The sequence below is a fragment of the Abramis brama genome (genome assembly GCF_963993115.1).
Source record: "Abramis brama genome assembly, chromosome: 11".
Lineage (NCBI taxonomy): Eukaryota > Metazoa > Chordata > Actinopteri > Cypriniformes > Leuciscidae > Abramis > Abramis brama.
This window is the reverse complement of record NC_139973.1, coordinates 21,093,732-21,119,874: the sequence shown is the minus strand read 5'-3', so window position 1 is coordinate 21,119,874 and position 26,143 is coordinate 21,093,732. Positions and strand designations below refer to the sequence as shown.

The following is a 26,143-nucleotide window of genomic DNA, read 5'->3' as shown; positions in this document are numbered from 1 at the left end:
TGCTTAGTTGGGGACACTTAATATTAAACAATATTATTGATCTGACTACCGTAGCTGTGGTATCGAAATTGGAATAGAGGATTGTGAATTTTCACAAGTATCAAAAATGTTTGTGTCATAACTGTCTGTTTTTGTGTCATGGCTGGTAAAAACATATTTTTGTCCGGTACATTTGCAGTGATTGCAAGTCACTGGCCATTGACAGGTGTGGCAAAAAGTTAGTTTTAGGCCCTGCTTTTACATATTTTTCTGTTGCTTTAATTACCATTAACAAAACTGAAAATCATTAACAAGACCTTTGTCTCAAAATATGGTCAATAATTATGTAAATTCTCATTTGATACATAAATCTACAATATTTTAAAAACATTAAATATTATATCAAATTAGCACAGAATCAACTTTGCGTTGCTGTCGACGATCTTGTCAAGGATCAGACAAATTTCATGTGCATCATCAAAAGAGGTTGCTAGGAAAAGTGCTGAGCTGAATTTTCATGCCATCTAGTGGTTTAAAAGAGAACAAAGTCAAATTTGCCTTTAGCCTCTCAGCACATTTAAGAGGATGCTGGGCCTTATGGCGTCCACATCATCAGTAATTCCGCTGGGCCTGCTACTTCATGCAGTACTTCATGCAGCCCCTGCAGTACTGGTTGAAACCGTGGGATCCAGTCCTTCGTATCAGGGTGGGTCTCCAGAAGGAAGGTTGTCTTGACAGATGCCTCCAACACGGGTCAGGGAGCTCTGTGCGAGCACTGGCCGACTTCCAGCTCCTGGTCGAGCATGGAAAAATGGCTGCACATCAACTGCCTGAAAACGGTGGCAATCTTTCTGGCACTCAGAACCTTCTTGCCAGACCTGAAAGGACACCACGTCTTAGTCCTTTCGGAAAACATGGCAATGGTGTCCTACAAAAACCACCAAGGAGTACTCAGATCGAGGCATCTGTCCAGGATAGTGAGACGCCTCCCCTCATGGGCAATCTGCGCTCACTGAGAGCAGCGCAAGTGCCGGGCAGACTGAACCAAGGGGCAGACATGCTGTCTTGGGGCAACGTGTCCTCAGACACTCCATCCCCAGATGGTTAACATGATCTGGAATTATCTTCAGGAAGGCAGATGTTGACCTCTTTGCCTTAGAAGACAACTCTCACTGCTCAATATATTTCTCAAAGGACAGGGACGCGCTGGCCCACAAATGGCCCAGCCTTCCACTACATGCCTTTCCCCCGGTCACACTGCAACCTCATCAGACGGACATCAGACGGACAGTTCATCAGATGGATCAGGGAGGTCAGACGCGCAATCCTTCCTGTGGCCCCTTTCTGGAGGACCCAGTCATGTTGTTGGCCCTCGAAAAGAGATGCTACACTCGGCTGAAGTGTGGCCCCTTTCGCTAAAGAGTGGATGACTTACAAGTGCTCTCTGTGAGTGCGTCTTGTCTTGAGTTTGGGCCTAACGACTGTTAAGTCATCCTCAAACCAAGACACGACTATGTGCCTAAAGTGCTCTCTACTCCGTTCAGAGAACAGGTCATTACTGTCTCTGCTCTTCCCCCATCAGAGGATGAGCAGGAATTGCACTTACTTTGCCCTGTTTGGGCCTTAATAGTATATTTCGAGAACTCTACCCAGTTCAGGCAGTCAAAACAGCTCTTTGTGTGCTTCGAAGGCCGTACCAAATGGCATCCGGTCACGAAGCAAAGACTATCCCACTGGATAGTGGACATGATTGCGCTAGCTTAAACTACGATGGGCCTTCAGTGCCCCATCAAAGAAATGGCCTGCTCTGCCAGAGGCATGGCCTCATCCTGGGCTTGGCCCAGCAGAGTGTTCATTGGCAACATCTGTGCAGCGGCTGGCTGGTCATCGCCGTCCACCTTTGCCAGATTTTACAGCTTGGACGTCCCTGCTCTACAAGCATGGGTCCTGTCTGTTTAGCTGTCTGTGAGCTCAACCCACTAGAACCCTCCCTTGTGGCTCTGAGTCTCTTAGTCTCGGGCAAATACCTCGCCCTACTTTAGCCTTGATGCCCTCTGTGCCCTTATTTTCAAGTGTCTTAGGCTAAGGCCATGGAACGATTGTCGTTCTGCAACAATAGCACTGCGTGATTGGACTGGGTTCCCAATGTGTTTAGCGACACAGAACAAGTGATCCGTATCGATAGAATGTACTCAGTTACTAATGTAACGGTTTCCTGAGATAACGAGAACGAGTACTACATAACTGCCCGGGCCATCATGCTGCACGACTTGGCGTTCGGCGCTTCAGTGGTATTGATCTAAGATTCTGCGGCGGAATGCCCGCTTGTATAGACAGGAAGCCCCATCCATTTCAGCGGGCTTTAGCACTATAGGTTTATAGGAAGCCATTGGTCCGTGAAACTATGTGGCACAACCATTGGTTTGTGCAGTTTCACTGCGTGATTCTCCGAATGTTTTCCAAATGCGTATTGCGACATTCCCATACTCATTCCCGTTATCTCAGGGAACTGAGGTTACGTAAGTAACCGAGTACGTTTTTGTGAAATGCTGCAACTGATTGATTGTAGAGAACATAAGTGGCAATGGTCTCCACGATCAACTTGGGCTCACAATGCTTTTGGGAAATGCAGCCATGGACGCGTCAACAGCACTCAGAATAAACACGCAAATGATCTATCACGAAATGATGCTGATTGACAGAACAAGTTTATTTCACTATGCCCTACTGTACATTACTCCACTAATATAATCCAGTTATAGTAATAAAAGTAATAAAAGTTGTAGTACAGTAATAAAAGTTATATATTTATATATTACAATATTTATCTTGAACTCGACCATGGAAACTATATCTAAACATTAATTGAACAATTTAATAATCAATTAAAAAAACAATTATACCTTACGCTGTACCCTCATTGGACCAGCGGTTTGGAAAATGGATGGATGGAATATTCAGCTGCAGGCGTCATCTCCTGGCGAGATGCGGGCATTCATTCAGCACGACTCTCACAGTGCATTATGTGTATTCTATAGCTGTCTGTACATCAGTTGTACACTCATTATTGTGGTGCGGTTGATGTGCTTGAAGTTTAAACTGTATGGATCTTTTATAATCCGTCCAAATCCGTGGACACAGTCAGAGTGCATTTTCCTGCTAGCACTGCGTGTTCTGCTCTTCTAACATTAATTTTTAGCTCCAGATTAGGTAAAGCATTCCCATCCATACATAGGCTACTATATACTAGACCCTAATCCTGAATCAGAGTTTTTTTAAAAAAAATAATGCCCTGCATTCCTGTCTGTCCAATGGAACTTTTTCTAAAACATCCTCATTCCTCACTCTATCCTCCCTATTTGTAAAATGATTAAGTAACATACACCTTATATTTACTACACATAAAAAGTAGCCTACATGATACCATTTCAGAAACACCACACAAATCCCATTACCCATTTTCGTGCAAACCCATAAGTTGATTTCAATCCTGTTTGTCCCTGTCAGTAATACCTCTTTTTTTTTCTATTTTCTCCCTGGCAATTTATCCTTAGTACTGTCTGTGTAATATACCTACTATAACACCATCTTACCATGTTACTTATCCCATCTTATTTGCCATTTATTCATTAACATTTTCTTTAAAATCGATTTTGCCGCCTTCTTTCCCATAGGTACTTAAACATCTACCTCCCACTTGTCTAGTGCATTTTTTTTGCTAGTTTACACGTGCTTGTACCCAACAAAAATATGCCACTATTCCAGCCTCTTTCAGTCTGTATAATGATGAATATACCATTAATAAATCATCTATGTCTGATACTCTGATCTTTCATGTATACTATTAAAGCTGAAGAAGAATCCTAGCATATTACTATTTTGTTATATTTCTGACTTGTTCAACCAATTGTAGTCATATTATTATAGATGTCAACTCTGCAGTGTACACTGATAATTCATTGGGCAATTTCAAACTCATTTGTGTTTTCAGATTTCAGAACACATATTCCTAATGAAACCTCTTGACTGACAGTTTATTTTTATTTATTTTTAGCAATTCAGCACTTCAGAAAGACTCATTCATTATATTTCTAACAACACACACCACCAGTTGCAAACCACAGAAATAAATACCTCCATTCATAGAAACAAATTGAACTGTCTGACACCAAATTTATACATGCAGACCATTGACAATAAAGGTCAAGGGGAGACCTAGGGAGAAGTTTTTCTTGAAAGTATGTAACTTGGTGGGATTTTTTTTATCAGTGTAAAAGAGAAATTGCATCATCAATTTCACCCCTATACATTATTTCTAAGTGATTACACGTCTTAATGTTCTTCGGCAGAGGGGAGGACCACTTTCACTACCGCAAGAGGTCACTATGAGTATCAAGTCATGCCCTATGGACTGGTTAATGTCCCATACACCTTTCAATCCTTATGAATGAGGTACAATAACAGATTTTCTGCACTATTTTTTCATTGTATACATTGATATATTGATTTACTTATCTTCACTCACTGAGCATGTCAAACAGGTAAGATAGGTACTCTGATTACTCCCATAGCCAGCACATTTATCTCAAAGCAGATAAATGTTATTTACATCAATCCTTCTTAGGATACATCATCTCACCTCAAGGAGCAAGCAAGCAACTTTATTTATATAGCATATTTTCAAACAACAGACGTTGCCCCAAAGTGCTTTACAAAAATTAAAACATTAAAATCATATAACAAAGCAAACATAACTTATTCGAAAGCTAAAGAAAATAAATACGTTTTTAAATAAGACTTAAAAGTGTCAATTGATGGAGCTGACCTCACGTGGAATGGGAGACTATTCCAGAGTTTGGGACCTACCACAGAAAAAGCACGATCTCCTTTTGATTTTAAATGACAACGAGGGACCTTTAAAAGCCGTTGGTCAGACGACCTGAGAACTCTAGAAGGAGAGTAGGGAATAATAAGATCACTGATGTACTGGGGGGCAAGGCCTGATAGGGCCTTGTAGACAAACAAGAGAACTTTAAAATCAATCCTGAATTTAACAGGAAGCCAATGTAAGGATTGCAGTACAGGGGTAATATGGTCTCTCTTTCTCACCCCCATTAAAAGCCTTGCTGCTGCATTTTGCACTAACTGTAAGCGGACTATCATAGTCTGGGGGAGACCAATATATAGAGAATTACAATAATCAATCTTTGATGAGATAAAAGAGTGAACCACGATTTCCAAATTGTTACTGGATATAAAATGCTTTACTTTAGCAATTGATCTCAGGTTAAAAAAAGCTACCTTTAACAATCTGTTTCTTAAAATTTAGTGATGAGTCCATAATTACCCCTAAACTCTTTACATGATCTTCAATCTTTATGGACAAGGGACCTAAATGATCAGGAAAGGTAGGTGAGATGGGAGAACCTACAATCAAAACCTCAGTTTTACTCTAATTTAATTGGAGGAAAAGTTGCTAGAAAGCCAAAGTTTAATATCACTGTAACATTCCTGTACTCTCTCTAGCGAGCAGGTTTTATCTAAGCTCACAGGAAGATAAAACTGGAGATCGTCGGCATAACAGTGGTATGCAATACCATACTTCCGAAAAATAGAGCTTTGAGGAAGCATATACAGAGAGAACACCAACGGTCCCAAAATGGACCCCTGAGGAACACCACAAACTAAAGGGGCCAATGTGGAAGAGAAGTCTCCCAGATTCACAGCAACTGTCCTGTCTTTTAAACAGAGGCAAACCACTGAAGGGCTGTACCCTGGACACCAATCCAACACTCCAGACGGTTGAGAAGAATCTCATGGTCAATCGTATCGAAGGCAGCGCTTAGATCTAATAAAACTAGAACAACATGTGAGTCCAACGATAATAATATATCATTAGTGACCTTGAGCAATGCAGATTCTGTGCTATGACAGGGCCTAAAACCCGACTAGAATGTGTCTAAAATATCAAAAGTAATAAAAAGAGAATATAGCTGTGAATATACCACTTTCAGAATCTTGGAGATGAAAGGCAGTTTAGAAATAGGTCTATAGTTGTTATATACTGTATGATCCAAATTAGTTTTTTTTTTTTAACAAGGGATGAAGAATTGCATGTTTGAAACTATTTTGTACTACTCCATTCATCAAGGAGCTGTTAATTATAGCTGTTATAGAACTCACAGTATGAAAAACATCTTTAAAAAGATGAGTAGGGAGAATATCCAGTCTGCACCTCCATTCATTTTTAAGACAATATCTGCCAGCTGTGCTGATGAAAAAGTCAGTGAAAAAGTTAGACGGCGCAGGATTAATTGATGAACGGGAATGTAAAGGTACAATTTCACTTCTGATCTTCTCAATTTTTTGAGTAAAAAATAATAAAAACTCTTCACAAATCTCTCATAACATTCCTTGAGGGGTTTAAAATAGAATCAATTATTTAAAACATTACTTTTGGCCGATTTGCATGATCTGAGATTACCTTAGAGAAAAAAAAAATGTTTTCCTCCTTTACTACCTTCTGATAGTTAGCCAGGGACTCTTTTAACATCTCAGACAAAATCTGAAGTTTATCTCTCTTCCACTTCCGTTCAGCTTTTCTGCACTCTTGTCTAAGAGAGCGGGTAACATTGCTTAGCCAAGGCTGAGATGTTCCCTTATGTTTCTTTAATTTAAGAGGGGCAACACAATCTAAGGCAAGAGTACATGACTTAGTAAAAGCCTCAACCAGCACTTCAGTGTCCTCTTCATTTAAGACTTTGTCTGTAACATGTGATAAATAAAATTCTGAAAAAATGTTTGCAGTTGAAGAATTAATGGACCTAGCATAATTTAAAGGCTGAGAAGAAGTTGGATGGATATAAGAACAAACAGCATCGAATACCACTGAATAATGGTCGGAAATGCCTACATCTGAAACCACCAAATTAGATACAGAAAAACCAAATGATAACACAAGATTTAGTGTATGACCTTTCTTATGAGTAGAACCAAGTAACATGTTGTGTGAAATTAAAAGACTCAATATTATAAAGAAATTCATTAACCAATGGCTTTGATGGGCAGCATAAATGAACATTAAAATACAGATGAACCCAGAGAAGGTGACCACCATTACTTTCTGGTCCAAACCCACCACCCTCAAAGATTTACAATGCTTTTTCGGCTTTGACAGCCCTTCAAAAACCCACATGGGGCTCACATGTAAAGTGTTGGCTAGGTAGCTTTGGAGAATTTGATGTTTCCCCATTCAAAGAGATAGGAGCTGAACTTGCATGACTGAAATAGCCGCCCAAGAGGAATTTCAAAGATGAGAGAAATGACTTTTCTCAACGGGACTTTGGTTCAAGACACTTTTGTCAGAAAAAGATAGTGTACTTTCTCTTAACAATACAAAAATACAGCAAGCTGCACACTGATGACACCTTCTGGCCAATATGTTGAAAATTCTATGCATGTCTAATAATGCTTTTTACAAACCAAATGTAAATATTTTCATGAAAGTATAATCTATTAAATGTAATCTGCAACTTATTTAATACATGAAGTGTCTGTACTTTGTGTTATTTTATTAATTTGTAGTGCTTGTTTTATGTGTTTTAGGTAGGGATCAGCCAACATAGGCCAATTGGAAACAACTATCATTCTCTGTTTTTCATTATACATGCTCTATGTTTGAAATTAAAACTGAACCTATGCTATAAAACTGACCCAAGATCAATTAAAACCATATATTAGACCAGTGGTTCTCAATTCTGGTCCTGGCGACCCCCTCTCTTTTAGGAGAGAACTCCATCAACTGAGATTCATTCTGATTGATAGAGTCCCTAAGCAGCGTTTGCTGATCCCTATTCCTTGAGCAAGGGACAATATATGTAAGAAACATACACAATAATTTAGTTATTAGATGTGTATTAGATAAAATATATATGTTACATTTAATTGACATATTAAACATCACAACAGACATTTATCACAAAGTTTAGCACTTTAAATATGACCATTTATATTTAGTAAAATAATAATAACTTAATTCTTACATAAATGCACTTGGATGTATTATACACATGTATATTAAGTAAAAATATGGTTATTTGTATTGAATTTATTCACAGATTAACTTTTCTAATATGCACTACTGTAGTTTCATCTGTGTGTGATGATGCTGTGCAGGGTGTTCCCAATGAACACATTTTGCCAAGTAAAGTGAACATGCTCATGGAATAGGGAACAGTGAACATTAGGGAATCGGAACACAGCCCAGTTCATGAAGCTCTCTCCTAATGTGCTGATGATTATCTAAATAAAGTATATTACACTGTAAAAAATGTTCGTAATTTTAACAGTAAAAAACTGTAAAAAAGCAACGGAAAAGAAATGTTAATTCCTTAACAGTATGTACCCTTACTATATACAGTGAAAAACTGTAATAGCTCTCACGGGAGATTTCATGTAATTTTACATTAATATACTGTTAAATGTACGGATTTTGGAAGTACACTGTAAAAAAAAAAACGTACCGTTGCATTTACCGTACCTTACCTTAAAAAATACGGTAGCAATTGTTTACTAATTTTACAAAGTTTTACATCATCGAACTAAAAATTACGGTAAAAAACTGGCAGCTGGTTGCCAGTACTTTACCGTAAAAAATACGGTATAAATATTTATGTTTTACAGCATTGAACTAAAGTTTACGGTAAAAAACTGGCAGCTGGTTGCAAGCGATTTACCGTAAAAAATATAGTAGTAATATTTTAGGTTTTACGGCAGTGATCTAAATATTACGGAAAAAAAACTGGCAGCTGTGGTTGCCAGTACTTTACCGTAAAAAATACGGTAGAATTTTTTTTGCTTTTACGGCACTGACCTAAAGTTTACGGTAAAAAACTAGCAGCTTGCAAGTGCTTTACCGTAAAAAATACGGTAGTAATATTTTAGGTTTTATGGCATTGAACATTGAACTGAACTTTTATGTAAAAAAAAAAAAAAACCTGCCAGCTGTGGTTTCCTGTAATCTAAAAAAATATTGTATTACAAACCAATTTGTCATAATAAAATTTATTATTGAGAATTACCAGAGGTTCAGACGTTGATGTTTTATTGAAAATAATAAAGTTTGAAGTTACCATTATGGAGATGAGTGTTTGCTGTAGTTGGGCTCTTGACCCTTGACTTTCTAACTTTAGATTTACTCTGACTGCCTTAACTGTGTGTTTATATAACATAAACGTTATGGCTTGAAAATCAGAGAGAAAATGTGAACAGGTGATGTTGGCCGGTTAATGAGGACATAATCATCATGTTGTGGCCTGAATCACCGATCTCATAAAGAGTCTTATCTCTCACTTTATGAGCAAAGTTAAAATATTAATATATTTCATATTTTTGAGTATAATATCTCCAGCAGAACAACAGATAATCTGAAGAACTTTAAAAAATACATGGTGTTGAAAAAAGGTTCTGAACTACTGCTCAATTTAAATCAACACAGACATCAAGAATCAGCGTATGAATCTCAACAACGGTGACAATCAACAACATAATCAGATAAAACTCTGAACATCACAAAACAAGCTACTAAAAAGCTGCAACAAAAACAACATCAAAAATAAAAGCAGATATAATAATAAAAGAAAATACTAAGGCAATTCAGCATAATGTATTCCTGCTGCACTGCATGCTGGGAGATACTGATGAGTTTTGATTGGAGGCTCCATCAAGTGCACTGCACTTTTATCATCACCATTGTTGAGATTCATACGCTGATTCTTGATGTCTGTGTGTGTCTGAAAGATACAGTAGTTCAAACCTTTATTGTACACAATGTTTTAAAAATTATTCTGATTATCACAACCCTGATGGATCACATGCTGTAAAATCATAGGGCTACTACAATCAATAATGTAAAATTAATAACACACAATGATAAGACTTTATAAGAGCTCAGTGAATCAAACATGGTGATTGTCATCATCGATACACAACCATCATCACATGATTCATTTTCTCTCTGATTTTCTAGCCATAATCAACATGTTTTAGAGTTACAGCAGGCAGAAAAAAACTAATTTTTAGAAAGTCAAGGGTCAAGAGCCCAACTAAAGCAGTCACTGATCTCCATCATGGTGACTTCAAATGAAACAATAAATCATCAACACCTAAACCTCTGTTAATTCTCAAACAGAACTGTAGATGTATGACAGAAATAAAGTCAGTCTGGTTAGTAATAAGTGAAGCTGGTAATGCTGTTTGTGGAGTTGTTTAATCCTCCTCTGCTGAGATCTTCAGAGATTTAATGTTTTTTATCTTCAGTTGATTTCATCTAAGGCTGTGGCTGAAGTCAGTTTTAGTTCTTGTGTTTCTGCTCGTCTCTTTTTTCTGTTCTTGTTGTTTCTCTAAATGGACATTCCCAGCATTCCCTGTGTGACACTTCACATTTGATGCTATTTAATTTAAATAATTATGTTTCTTCTTGGTTTTTGTTATCAGTTTTATACATTTGGGGTTTATATTACATCATATATTGTTTAATGAATGTTTATGGCATTATTTGGAGTCATGTGTGTGTCACCATGATGGTGTTTTGTGTTTGTGTGTATGACACTGTGCACCTTCTTAATATTAACATGTGCCTCAGTTTGTGGAAAACTAATGGTATACTTAAATCATCGTGTTTTTTGTTTTGTTTTTTTACCACCTGTGTTATTATGATGGTTATCGGTATGTTACAAAGATATAAAACAGACTTTAATACTTTAGTGAAATTAAATGATAACATTTATCGGTTTATGTAATATAACGGTTGTCCCGTGAAAACTAAAAGGTTCCTACTGTATTTTTTTATGGTAAAGTACTGGGAACCACAGCTGATGTTTTTTTTACCACACATTTAAATCCTGCTGGTTTTTTTTTTTTTTTTTTTTTCAAAGTAAGGTTGCTACCATATTTTTTACGGTAAAATACTGGCAACCAAGCTGACGTTTTTTACCGTAAATTTCACAGGTTTTTTTTTTACATTGTGTTTTTTTGCCCGTAAATTTAAATCCCGTAAAACATAAAAGGTTGCTACCTTATTTTTTTACGGTAAAATACTGGCAACCACAGCTGCCGTTTTTTTACCGTAAATTTCACAGGTTTTTTTTAACAGTGTACACTGGCTCCAGGGTTCACCAGGGGTGCGTTTCCCGAAAGCATCGTTAGCCAACTATGGTCGCAAGTTCCCTCGTTACCAATAGAGTTCAATGGACATTGCGATGAACTTGCGACCATAGTTGGCCAACGATGCTTTCGGGAAACGCACCCCAGATCAACACCCCCTAATACTAAACTACTAGAATTTTTAAATGTTCCTAAACCAAAGTTTGAAACAGCATGATGTAACAAAGTCATGTTTAATGAAATCGCGTAACTTGTTCAATTTGATTGTAGTATTTCAGTTATTTAACTCTCCGAACCTCTGATTTTAAAGAAAATATTCTTAAAGGTTTCGAAGTTTAATGGCAAGCTGATGTTTCGAAAGCACCTTAACTACCTGTTAGGCTAGTCTTGTTTTTTTGTTTTGGCTTGAGTATTCTCTGCCTGCCATGACTTCTCTCTCTGCCTGGCTTTTTCTGCCTGATCTCCAATAACTCCTGTTACTGTTTCCGGCCTGCCATGCACCCTAATTTAGCCCTCCTCTTGCCTGGTTTCATTGGCCCTGCCTGTTGGTTCTCAATTTTTACCTGTCCCTGGCCTTTGAGCCAGCACACTTGTCTGATTCTCACTGCCCAGGTCCCATCTCCATCAGTTCTGACTGACTTTGGTCCCATGTTTTCTTTTAATGGTTCCTCTGTTTCTGTAAAGCGACCTTAGGTTATAGTGTAAGAATTATGAAATTAGAAAATGTCGGACAGTCTGGTTGAAGAGCGACCAGACCCTGAGAGGACAAAGGACCTCTCTGGAAAAAAACATTTGACCTCCCCCTTGTGCACTATCGAGACGAAAGTCTTACCTCCGAGTCATCCTAATCTACATTTCATTCCCTCATCCCTCATCCCTCACCACATCTCTCTTATGCTCAGATCACCTGAATTCACCCAAGAAAATGTATAGTTTAATGTGAATGATTATCATTGAGTATTGTACATTTTGGTATCATTTGAAATGTCTCAGTGCGACTGGTACAAATGTCTCATTTCCAAATAAGTAAAACAAAAGGTAATAAGGTTTTTAAGAGTTTAGAGAGAACTGGCACACAAAGGAAGGTGGTCTCCTGACAAATGGTCTCACACCCCCAAAAGGTGTAACCTCTGAATGCAAATTTCCATTGTTAGAAAATGTTTCCATGTGAAAGAGGTTCTGTCTATATAATGGAATGCAACGAGAAGATCGGGGCCTTTTTGTAACTCAAGTTGGCCCATGATGCTAAGAGTGACTCTTACTTAAGAGTAAACTCTTACCTTGGTCCAATTAAGTGCACTGTAATGCAGTTGACATGCCTGATTTGATAACGTTTCATTCAGCTCTGACTTGTCATTTCAAAAAATTAATTTTAAACAATACTACAGTTTAAAATATTTAATTGATTAAAATGTTTGTACCATAATCATGCAATATTTTATTAATTTTTTATTTTATTAATTTAATATGCTGCCTTAAAATATACCGTATTTTATTCCTGTGTTGTAATCCAAATCTTCAGGATGTGATGCTTTGTGTGAGGAACTGTTGTAGTGTGAGATTTAAAAGTTAAATGTGAATATTTATGACAGTCTAATGGGGGCAGTCTAATGCAGTTCAACTTAGCTTTAAAAGCAGCAAAGAAGAACCTGTTGTTTGTGCATTTGGAGTCAACCTGTGATGTGGTTGATTGTACTGTTTGCTGTTGAACTCACTCAGTAAATTATCAATCTGTACATTATTGCAGCAACAGATCCAAATTCAAACTTTTATTCAGCGATATTTATCTCTTTACTCACTATTGATTGTAAAAAAAATAGGTCAAAAGACAAAAAAAAAAAAAAAAAAACCACACACCCACACAGAGCAGCAGTGTGTGTTTCAAGACCACACCATATGCAGTGAGTTCATGTCAGAAATTAGAAATGCTTCGAAACATTGTGCTTGGCATGTTTTTGGTCTTCAACCCAAACTTAGGTCATCAGTCGACAACGTTTAATTCCTGTCTGGAGCTTCCCATAACGTTTACGCATAAGGTCAGTAGGCGGACAGTAGGCGGTCTTTGTAGCGTTTCAAATGCATTTGACCACATGAGCATTACATACAAAAGCAATCCGGTCGAATGCGTTTTCGACTACCTCTGGAAGTGGTCAAAAGTGGACAAGCTCAAAACGTTTTAGGCCCTTAGACTCTTGCCCTGATTACACCTGGTATTAAGATACGTTTTGGTCGATCAGATCACAAGAGGACTACACTAAATAAAGGTGTAAATGAGTTCTAAAATGTTTTGAACTTGTCCACTTTTGACCACCTCCAGAGGTAGTCGAAAACACATTCAGACGGATTGCTTTCGTATGTAAATGTGGTCGAATACGTTCAAACTGCCACAAAAGATTGCCTACTTATCACTTACTGACCTAATGTGTAAACACTGCAGGAAGTGCACTGTTACAGATCTGCCAGGCTCCTACACCAGCCAATCACAGCGCACTCCCTCTCCTGAGTACTAATCACACACACCTGCACCCTCATCACCACAGCTATAAGCACACACCTCGCCCCAGCTCATTGTCTGGTCTCGTTCCTGAACGAAGTGGACACTTACCTTGTTTCCTCCAGCGATTGTCAAACTATTCCAGCGAACTGTCTCCAGTGTTTCCTCCAACGTCCCCTCCAGTGTTTCTCCTGTGATCCTTCTCCAGCGTCTTCTCAGTCCTCCATTTCCCTGTTCCAAATCATCAGATCTGCACTCCTGTTATCCAGCGAGGTGTGTGCATCCGGTCCATCGTCCATTCAACCATCCACCACCCTCCGGTCCTGTAAGCAAAGACATACCATTTACCGCCCGGTTCCCGTTCTCCAAATTATCATTTGAACTACTCACTTACCTGCTTGCTTCATCTCTGCTCATTGTTGTCAATAAACCTCCTGTTAATTCTCATCCTCTTTGTCCGAGTGTGCTTCCGTAACATAAACATTATAACAACAGTGTAATAATAGGCTGTCAATTAAGATAACACAATCCTTTGGAGGTACAACAGCTTTTTTTTTTCTTATTTGATATAAATGTATTTAATTTCCAACCATGTCAGTATGTTAAAAGCAGATTTACTTTCACAGTGGCAGAGTTTTTCACTTTTTCTATTTGTATTTTAGGCAGTTTAAAGGAACTTATTCTGTTCTAGTGTTAACCCAGCTTTACTGCTTTTTTTTCTCTCTTTTTGCAGTCCTCTATACTTTATTTACTGAGAAGTGATCAAGGTTTAATACTTGGGCATTTCACCCATACAATTGTTAAATTACTTTTAAGTGGACAGTTCCTGTGGAATTAACATGTAACAACACTGATGGTACACAACAATTACCTTGACGATTATATTAAGTGTACAGTTCTTGAGGAGTTACCATGTAAGTACACTGGTATTATAGTGTTACACAGAGGTTTAGGTTTTACATATTGCACAGTAAGTTGTGACTGTTTTACACTTTATATTAAGTGGACAGTTCCTGTGGAGTTACCATGTAAGTACACTGTTGTTATAGTGTTACACAGAGGTTTAGGTTTTAGGTTTAGATTTTTTAACTGCATTTATGCAATAAGCATGCTGCTTAATAGGACGAGCACCATTTACAATAATATCATGCTGCAAGACATTTGTTTGTTTAGGAACATCACTAAACAGACAGTTATAATCAGATATTACTTTAACAATATCCGTTTCCTGGTCCATAGTTAAATTATTAAGATAAGAGTGAAGATCTTATATAATCTCTGAGTTGCCTAACCTGACGAAGCACAACACCATCCTCGTCAGCCTCCGAGATACCAGAAGATGGTATCAGTTCCACGGCTATTGCGACAGAAGAGACAGCGGGCCCTGCAGTTTTTTATGAAACTTTTACCTCAGGCTTCTCTCTGGCATGGTAAGCTTTTAAAATGTTTATATGACAAACTCGGGTTTGATGTTTTCTATCAGGTGTGTAAAGCCTCATTTTCTGTTTCACCACATAAGGACCAAAGAAACGGGCCGACAAAGATGATCCAGGAATGGGTAAAAGCACCAGCATTTCATCCCCAGACGTAAAAGAATGTGCAACTGCTTTCTGATCGAACTTGCGCTTTCATGCCTTTCTGAGCATTTGTTAGAGATTCTTTAGCTAGTGACCAAGCAGTATGTAAACAATCTCGAAATGTACTTACATAATCCAGTACATTAGCGTTTGGACTCGAATCAGTGGTTAAAATTTGTTCTTTAATAGCTTTTAAGGGTCCTCTTACCTGATGTCCGAATACGAGTTCAGCTGGGCTAAAACCAAGAGATTCCTGTATAGTCTCTCTTACTGCGAATAACACCAAGGGAACTCCCTCATCCCAGTCTCTAGCAGTGTCCAGACAATATTTCTTAAGCATTGACTTAAGTGTCTGGTGAAAGTGCTCAAGTGCGCCCTGGCTTTGCGGATGGTACGCATGTGAAACTCAGTGAGAAATTGCCAAAGAATCCAGTACTTGTTTAAAAAATCTTTATAAAAAATTTGTGCCCTGATCACTTTGTATTATTTTAGGGAGTCCGAAAGTGGAAAAGAACTTCACCAACGCTTTGATGATAATGGGCACCGTGATTTTTCTTAATGGAATTGCTTCTGGAAATCTAGTAGCCATGCACATTATGGTTAACAAGAACTGGTTACCAGATTTAGTTTTAGGTAATGGCCCAACGCAGTCTACGATCACATGCTCGAACGGCTCCCCAATCACTGGTATGGGAGACAGTGGAGCAGGACGAATCACCTGATTCAGCTTCCCAACAGTTTGACAGGTATGACAGGTACGGCAGTACTGAACAACGTTTTTTTTTTTTTTACCCTGGACAAAAGAAATGTCGTAATATCCTATTGTACGTCTTTGTAACTCCTAGATGACCAGCAAGCTGATGATCATGCGCTAAACATAAAACATGCTGGCGATAAGGAGAAGGAACAACAACTTGATATACAACATTCCAATCTGAATCGTTAGTGTTAGAACACCACTTTCTCAACAAATAATTTTCAACAAAATAAGCAACTTTCTTGTCCTTAGCCAAATCAAGAGAGATAGCAGAATTAAAAGAATTAATGAGAGACTTATCCTCTTTCTGCGCTTTTTTCTCAGAGACCTGACCTGGATTCGACTGCGCAGCCGAACCGGCAGCAACCTTCATTGCATCTAGATCGAGCTGTCACAGCCTCACCTGAGTCTCAGCCTCAATTTCGAGCCTGCGTACCGCCAAACGCAGATTCAGCTCAGCCTGACGTGCTTGGGCTTTCTCCTGTGCCTCATATTGCAAACGGGCCAAACGGACTTTTAGTTGCGCGCTGTCTCTGGAATCAACAGAACTTGGAGAGAATGGATCAAATGGTGGCAAGCCGGCCTTAGCATCGGCCATCACCTCCGCCTCAGCATCAGCTCTACTGCTCGACTTATTCTCATCATCCACAAGGCTGAGATGCTGAGTGGCTGAGTGCCACTGCAACGTCACCAACAATGAAATTTCCACTAGCCTCATCACCACCCACAGTATTTGACATAGGAAGAACACTGATCTCTCTTAAACGCTGTATCAGCCTACTCTTTATGTCACTCTTAAGAGCCTGTCTGCTCACAACTATCTGATAGTCGTCAGCTATCAGCAATAAATCTTGTTGCCTGCACAGACTAATCTGCTCTAAAGACAGACTGGCAATAAACTTCTGCAAGCTAAACATTTCCATAATGTATAACCAGCAAACGAGCACAAGAATACCACTCCGCTTGAGTATGCCACCAAAATAGTGTGACGTCAGTTGCCACCAGCAGCACACACACAAATTATCACAACTATAATTTTTGGGGGGATTTAACAATCCTGGACGAGCCCCCATTAAAGGGATACTTTAGGATTTAACATTAAGCTTTGTAGTAGAATTAGTAGAAAACTTGTAGTATTTTCGAATTACCACCCTCACATCCCCCTGAGATGAGAGATTTATGTATTTTTTGTCTGGAAAAAATCCTCAGATGACGCAAAAATCATCATTTTGCGTCATCTGAGAATTTTTTGGCCAGAGGCTAAAAACTACAGCCAGTAGTAGGGGCTGTCCCACATATTTTCAACCCGCCCATAGAGGGTGGGATCTCACTCACAGAATGTACACATAGTGTCAGCTGTCTTTCTTTGGAAGCTAAGCTAGCAGGCTCTTGTTCTGTGGAGAAAGCTGAGTAGTAGAGGTTACCATCCTCGTTTTACCGGACATGTCCGGCCGTCGAGATCGTCCAAAATGTCCGGGATTCGGCTTTTGCTTTCTGCAGTCGCCATTCATTGTTTACATGCACACCTTTTGTTTCAATCTAACTGAATTCATTCCGATTGGTGAATGTAGTGTTTACATGAACGCTAAACAAGTGATCGGTTGATGTGCGTTTTAACATTGCTAAGAAAATTCTCGCTCCTCCGTGAGAGATACGAGACCAGTGCGTCTCACAGGTGTCACTCGTCATAAGTAGGCTAATCACGCCACCAGCCTCGCGCCGTTCTCCCGCGCCCCTCAGCCTAGTCCTGCTCGCCACAGTAAACATAATGAATGGCGACTGTAGAACGGAAAAGCCGAATCCTGGTCATTTTGGGCGACCTCGAAATCTCGGGCAGACTCTCACGGAGACTCACTAGTAGCCTAGCCTTTTTAAACTGCGCATACCGGTAGGCGTGGCTTGGGAGTGGCCTCCTAGGGCAGCGAAGCAAGTGCATTCTGGGAGTTGTTGTCTTTCATCCACATAAGCCAAAAATACATTTTCTGGCTTTTCTCAGTCTAGAAAGCTCCAAATTCAAAAATAATTTCACATTTCTTCTACATAAATGACCAATTTTAAATACACATTCATCTTTCCAGAGGTGAAGTATCCCTTTAAATGTTCCGAACTCTTATGTTCTAGGGTAAGAAGAGGTAACATTGAGGTCATGATAAAATGTGGTGTGATTGGGGTGGCAAGAGACAACACATGATGAAGTAATGCGAAATAAAGATAATTTATTATACATAAGTGAAATAATTATACTAAAAGATGGATACTAGTAATAATAATAATGGTGAATATAAGCAAGGAAAAATAAGCTAAATATTTACAGATCAAAAAGATATCAGATAAATAAATAACTCAAGAGAAAAAGGGGACGCAATTAGTGAAGCCAAAGAAATGAAAAGAACAAAACAAAACTCATTCTAACTTGTAATTAAACCTCTTATCTAACTAATAAAAATAAATCAAAGAAAAGACATCAAATCTCCAGTGTCAAACGCCCTAACTTAATTACTCTGACTAACAAATACAAAACAGAGGGTGGCATTCACTTTCTTACCTGGGGTATATATATACATCGAGTTACCTAGGTGTTGTTTTTATGTAAGTCACGTGACATTTAACCTGTCCACCTTACTCTTGGTCGAACAACGCCATCAAAAGGAGAACATAAAGGGAAAAGTATCAAAACAATATTCAAAATGAGGGTTACGACCATTACAGAAGAAAAGAATGAACGTACAAAGCAACAACAAATCAGAGCGGCAGGAAAACAAGTTGCTTCCTCGCATTCTTTTCAGCGTCCTTTTAACTGCTGACGGGAAACTTGTTTGGCTGTGGGGGAGGTGATGTTACGCCATTGATGGAAACTGACAGCCCTCCAAGCCAACAGCAGACCAGAGGTGGAGCGAGCCTAAGAAAATGTCAGAGAGAGAGACAAGAGAAAAACACAGCCACGCACAACCACAGGGACGTAACACATCTTACTCAAGTCAAAAAAGTGTTGTTACCAATGTCCTGTTACACATTTGTACTTACACATACCATTCCGTGGGTTGTTACATATGTGTAGTTACACAAATATTACAGGTGTAGATACTACAGTATACCAATGTGTACTTACACTGTAGTTACATACTATGCACACATCTAGTTACCATGTAAGTTCCACTATATATATATAGTAATGAAATATACAATGTAACAATATCAAAAATAAAGGTTCTGTTTTGGGACTGGGCTAGATAAGTCTCAGGTGTGGCTAAGTTTTGGAGTTTCTGGTTTACTTAAGGCTGAGAATCGGTACCAATACTGAAACCTATTCAGGCCCAGTGCAGAACCAGTTATGGGTTAGTTATTGGCTCAGACTGGGGCCAGTTATGGCTCATTTGTGGCCATTGTCTTTAATCAAGATCTGAGCCACTACAGGGCCGCCATTCTTTGCGACATGTGGGCCAAGTAAAAAGGTTGTTGTGTGGACCGAGCTGGGCCAGAAAATTCTTCTTTTTTTTTTAAATATGTGGGACTTTGTTTGCTGCTTTTAATCTGTTTAAATGAGTGCTGTGAGTAAAGATAGAGGCACACTTTCTCTGTGTCTTTTAGCTTTTTTGCTCTGCTTGTGTTCAGATGATGAGTCTGTGCCACAAAATTAACATTTCCCACCACAGAAACACTTGCTTCAACACACGATGAACAGAACTGACCTGAATGATCTCAATCAGAAAATGTATGGTATGCTAATTTAAAAGTATAGTCTAGATCTTGTTTTTAGTACAATCTAAGTTTATCAATTTTATAGGGTCCGAAGGGAATGCTAAATCGAATCAAGCTAGAGTGAGGCTGAAGACAAGGAAAAACCCTGGAGAGGAAGCCAGTCCATCCACAGTGTTAAAACTCACCTATAGAAAAGTTTAGCTTCTCCAATTAACTTGATCTTTAAGTGAAGGAAACCCATCCCTACACACGGAGAACATTCAAACACAACACAGAAAGGTGTCCAAGATCTTTTGTAAAATCAGTTTAGTTTTATTTGTTTTATTCAGCTTATCCATTTGTGACTCCGCTTTTATTGCACTGTACTGTCACTTATTGTATCCAATTTCAGACCTAGTGATTTTAGTTTTAAAAGTTACAACTTGGAACGGTCACTTTTTATAAGATGAATGCATTTGTTTTTGATACTTAAGTACTTTTTAAAGGTTTTGCCTATGTGGAACTTCTGTGTGAGTCAAGATTTTCCAACATTGTGAGGGACCAAATGTCCAAAATGTAGCAAAAACTCTCCATCAGTTGCAGGACCAGGTGATGGTCCACGAATAAAATGGCTAAACAATCTTTCTAAATTATATTATAATACAAATCTGAAGTGCTTGTGTAAGAACGTTTAAGAGTAAGGGTTAGCTCAGTATTGAAAAAAAATAACAAGTTAATGGAAGTTCCTATACCATACACAAATGTTTGTGCATGTGCATTAACAATGTTTATTGGTGGCAATCTCAAAACAAAATAACCCACATCCCTACAAAAATGTAACTGAAACAGAGGCAACCAAGAGAAAATATATGGGTTTCTATATTAATGCATGCTAAACTGCTCAGCGGTTTAGTCACCTTTTTATTTATACCAGGTCCAAATGCATTTAAAAGAATTCAGTTCATCTTGACAGGAATGTAACTTGTTTTTCATGCACAAGAGATATGTTGTGGTCAAACATGTCATTTACTGTGAAAACCAGCTACAAAGCAGAAGATAAACAGGATGATGCTTCTGACCACAGACCCATGTGGAGCTATATATTACTGGTCAAACATCATCAGTGTGGGCAAACAGAGAATGGACCTACTATTATTAAATACTGCTGGTGTGCATCATTTATATATTAAAGTTTTTCAGTTATTTACAAATGCCATACTTTTAAACGTTTACAATTAAATAATGTTGCATTGCCTTTTACATTGCATTGCTTTTCCATGTTATTGTACTTTTATGAAAATCTGATATGTAAGCTTGTGTTAAACTGGCGTGATATTCTCCTGCACATTTATTGCATACAATTAATAAAATATATTAAATGGAATCAACTGTAGCTGATTTGAATTAATTCATGTAATTTAAAATGCTAGGAATTCATTTAAATTGATTGAAAGTTTATTTTATATGTTAGGACGTCTCTTAACGGAAGTAATACCTTCAGTTGGTTTTGCATAGCTAATATACAACAGTGTGATAATCTTAAGTATTTTAACTCTACAGACATGACAATATTTTACTAAAACATTTAGCATTTACCTAAAAGGCATACATGTGTGCATGTATGACAGAAAGTGAAAGGGAGAGAAAGAGAGTTGGAAATTTCTCTTTGTGCAGAGCAGAATTTTGTGCCGTATTAGTGTTTTATAATGTCATTCAAAAAAATTCTTGAATTAATTAGTTGGTGTTGTACTGAAAAACATTTGGGGTATAATAAATCCACCTGAATTGATTTGACTTTTTGAAAATTGTTTAATATTTTTTGTTGTATTGTTGCTTTTTTGTTTTTACAATGTTAAGGTTTAAAATATTGTGCACAACAACATATTCAAAGACAAGAGATACTAAGTAAAATACATTCAAATGCAATCATGTTGGATGATGAGTAAAACAACACACTTACATACTTTAGCACTTTTAATACAATAAAGCTGTACATTTAAAACTCTAATAACATTGTTAGTAAACACAAGAAACATGCGTGTTTTGATACATTTTGAAAGGTTATAGAGAGGAAGAAAACATGACCACAACTGCAAATGAGGTTATTGGTTAAGGTGGAAACCCAAGTAGAAAAATTAACATCAGAAAGTAAAATACAAACACAAACAGGTGCAGTGCAATGTTTAGCTTCAAGTTTCCCATGAGGGAAAATGGCTTTTCTGATTAGCATTATTATGAACGAAATATGAGTGAAATGTGAGTTGTTACTTTAATGCCATCAGTCCTTTCACCACTGGCCTATAGTGTTAGACTGAAACTAACAGACACTTCACAAAATGCTTTAGGCTTCTTTGCACATGCACAAACTTAACCACAAGTGAGGTCTTTGACATTTCTCTCTTCAACTGCTGCATCTTTTTTTTTTTATTCTTAACACTTGAACTGTTTTTAATTCTCCCTGATCTACAGCATTTTAAATTGAATCGATTGATATTCACACTAAATGAAAAGAATGATGCCTCTCATTCTAAACTGAAAGAAGGCTGCAGAAACAATGATTACACACAAAAGGTACATAAGAATTCAAATATAAAGCAATAAATCGTTTGAAAGCTTTGCCAATCCAAATAGACAGTAAAACAACCTAAAGCCTTATCAATCACAAGTATTTATCGAAGTTGCTTGGAAGATTGATAGTCCGGGTTGATGAATGTCCGTACAGTGGGCTGGGCGTTCAAATTGCTCCGTTTCATCTCTTCATAAACTGACTCTAAGGGTGGATTTGATGGTGTGTAATTCTTGTTCCCCCAACAGCACTTCTTAAAATGAAAAAAAAAAGAAGTGACTCATTTTAAAATGTCAAATATTATGTAAAAAAAAAAAAAAAAAAAAAAATTATGTTCTTGACCAATATTCTCCAAGTATTTGCCAGTTTTTAAACAGACTGTGAGAAAACAATGTACGAGAAAAACATGACCATTTAAAACTGTTATACATAGTTCTGAACCCTGTGGTTCCCCAACACTGCTCAACTAATGACCTGAATGACCTGAATCAGGTATGTTTGATCAGGGAGACATTCAAAATGTGCAGTGCTGAAGGGGCTCCAGGTCCAGGGCTGAGAACCACTGATTTATAAGAAGAGCAAAAGGACATTTTACATGTAACACAGAGAGACGCAGAACAACATGACACTTGCCCAACTTGTTAACAAGAATCGTATCGCTTGCATGACTGCAAGCGGTAAATACCACAAAAGATAATGAGTCATTGACCAATCACACAGAGCATTTAGCTTTTTCTGTGGTCCAATAACAACATGAGAAAACTGTTTTTACTGAGCTCTGACTTCCGTTTCTCAAAGAAGATAAGAAGAAATAGGCCTACAGTTAAACAATAAAGACCTACATCAGTGGTTCTCAAACTGGAGGGCACAGAGATCTAAAAGAAATAATATAAAGAAATATAAAGCAGACAATGAATCTACGTAAAATTCACAAATACCAAAATAGCAAGCCTACACCAGATGCTAGTGACGCGATGCGACAAAAGCAAATAGAACCCATTATAACCAGTGGCGCTTCAGTGATGCTATCTACTAGATACGGTGCATCACAACAAGTCCCCGATGGTAAACTATTACCCCGTTCTATTTCGGATGTAGCCTACTCCAGCGCTCTGACACAAAGGACAAATGGGGTTTCACTTTATTTTGATGGTCCCTTTAACACATTCTGTTGACTATATACTGTTGCACCTGCATGTCTATTAACTCTCATTAGAGTATTAATAGAGTACTAGTAGACTGGTAGGGTTAGGTTTAGAATAAGCTGACATGTAGTTGCAAAGTTACTTATAGTCAGTAGAATGCCTGTTGGGGGACCAACACAATAAAGAGTTAGCAGATATTAAGCAGACAGTCTACTAATACTCTGATGAGTGTTAGTTGACACATAGATGCAACGTTACTTATACTCAACAGGATGTTAAAAAAATTACCATCAAAATAAAATGTTACCCAAATGGGTTTGCAACATTCGCTTTATCCGCGTCCAAGTGACAGCCTCTGTTGTGGCGCAGCCGGTGCGGTAAAAAGTCAAGAAAATTTGATGAGGCATATACTGTATCACCCTTATTAACAAGTACAATAGTGGGTAATGAAGAAAGACCACAGTGTTTCCTGCCTCAAAATGTTAGCTTCTGACAATATGAAGCTGAAACTAATAGTACTGTATTAATTACAATATTTTAAATAAATCCTATTAAATTTGCAAATCAAGGTGAGAGTAGCTTTATGTGGCTGCATATATTTTCCTGAAAGAATAATAAAATAAAATAAAATAAAACAGTTGTATTGGCAATAATCAGAAATATTTCTTGAGCTGCAAATCATCATATTACTTGCCTTTGCACGCAATACAATAGTAATATACATTGATGAGCCAAAATATTATGACTAGTCTGTCATGATTCTGCCCTCGTGTCCTTGATTTTCCCTAGTCTTGAGGCAGGATCATGACAGACCCGTGTTTTGTGTGCAAGCACATGGCCTTGTGTTTGGGCCATGTGCTTGTGTTGTCTCGTTACCTTGCCCCGCCCCCTTGTTATCCTCGTTTTGTCATTATTGCTTTACCTGTGTCACCTGCCGTCATTATTAGTTTCTCCCTATTTAATCCCCTTGTGTTTGCTGTCCTGTGCTGGTTCATTGTGTGAATCAATCCGTGAGTAACCTGTTGAAAGTCTTGTCTAGAAAGAAGAGTTTGATCCTGTCAGAGCCGGACAGTAACGGCGTACATTTACTTGAGTACAGTACTTAATTACAATTTTGAGGGATCTGTACTTTACTTGAGTATCATTTTTGGGGAGTACTCATGACTTTACTCAAGTACATTTGAGAGGCAAATATTGTACTCTTTACTCCACTACATTTCTATCCATAACTGTGAAGTACCCGTTACTACAAAAAAAAAAAAAAAAAAAAAAAAAAAAAAAACCCTCGGAAACCCTCAATTTGTTTCCCTCTCAAATGTGATTGGATTGTGCAGGCGCCACTGATTGGGACAGCCTATCAGTAATCACCTTCAGCTTTCCGCCAAAGTTGACTCCATGGTCAGATTTAGATAAGAGACGAAACCATGGACTAAACAATGGATGAAGATGCAACAGGTCCATCCCGGGAGTATTTTTTTTCCCAGGATGGTAGGGGAAGACTCATGAATATTCATTAGGGAAGTCATCTCTGATTGGTCTTAACCCCAGTGATGGGTAGGTTTAGGGGCGGGGTTAGGGGTAGGTCATCAGACCAATCAGGGATGACTTCCCTAATGAATATTCATGAGTCTTCCCCCACCTTGCCAGACTATTTCAATTTTCTGAACATGTTAATGATAGTTTTCGCTTCAAGTGTTTGCTGTGTTTACCAATGTAAGCACTGTGGCAGTAGTAATGCAATATTTAGAAAATGTACTCTTGTACTCTTGATACTCAAGTACTTTTAAAAACAAGTACTTTAGTACTTTTACTTAAGTAGACATCTGACTGTAGTACTTTTACTTGTACTTGAGTAAAATTTAGCAAGGGGTATCTGTACTTTTACTCAAGTAATGAAGCTGTGTACTCTGTCCGCCTCTGGATCCTGTCTTAGCTGTTAGTTTATTGTCTGAGTCTTAGTCTAGTGTTGTCAGTCTAAAATAGTCTATCCTGTCTTGTTTTGCCCCCTCGTGGGTTTTGTTTTCTGTTTTTGTCGTTAATAAACCCTGTGTGAAGTATTTACTGTCTGCGATTGGGTTCATCTCCGCATCATCATAACACAGTTGAAGCGAATATTGTTGATCATTTCCTAACAAGGCCACATATTTAGGAATGGGTAGATTAGATGGTAAGCAAACAATCATATTCAATGTATTGAATGCAGGAGAAATGGGCAGGAATAAAGATCTGAGCAACTTTGACAACGGCCAAATTGTTAGCAAGACAACTGAGTCAGAGTATCTCTGAAACGGCAAGGCTTGTGTGTTGCTCCCGTTCAACAGTGTTGTGAATTGATTTATTGTGAAATAAATAAATTATGGAAAATTTCATGGTGGCTCTTCTGATTTAAAAGTTAAAAATCCTTAATTTAATTTTTGCTTGCCAAAAAATGAACAGAAAACTAAAGAGTCTTTCTCAATCAGTATCAAGGTAATGAGTCAGTAACCCTGATATACTCTCAGAAAGACTGCTGAAATGTATTGATATTCAGTTCAGTTCACGTTCTTTCCTAATGAGCTGATGATCTGAATTATGTGTGTTAAATAAAGAAGACATACAAAATGTGAAGAATGGTGGGTCCCCAGGCCCAGAGTTGAGAACCAATGGTGCATAGTGTATAAATGCACATTTAAAATCATCCCAGAGCTTAAAAATCGCAAAAGAATTACACATCAGAAGATTTTCAACATCAAACCACAAAAAGCATCAATGAAAAGTCACTTGACAGCATACCTCAGTAATGCA

At 38.0% G+C, this 26,143-nt stretch overlaps 1 protein-coding gene across 2 annotated transcripts in view; it reads right to left on the bottom strand.

Moving 5' to 3' along the window:
* Positions 1–21,604: 21,604 nt before the first annotated feature.
* Positions 21,605–26,143, bottom strand: part of LOC311092114 (uncharacterized protein) — a 42,319-nt gene continuing 37,780 nt past the window's right edge. For both annotated transcript variants that reach the window (XM_084128445.1, XM_084128446.1), the window contains exon 4: positions 21,605–22,467. In XM_084128445.1, the coding sequence (XP_083984571.1) occupies positions 22,318–22,467 (150 nt within the window). In that variant the 3' untranslated portion in view covers positions 21,605–22,317. The remainder of the gene's footprint in view (positions 22,468–26,143) is intronic.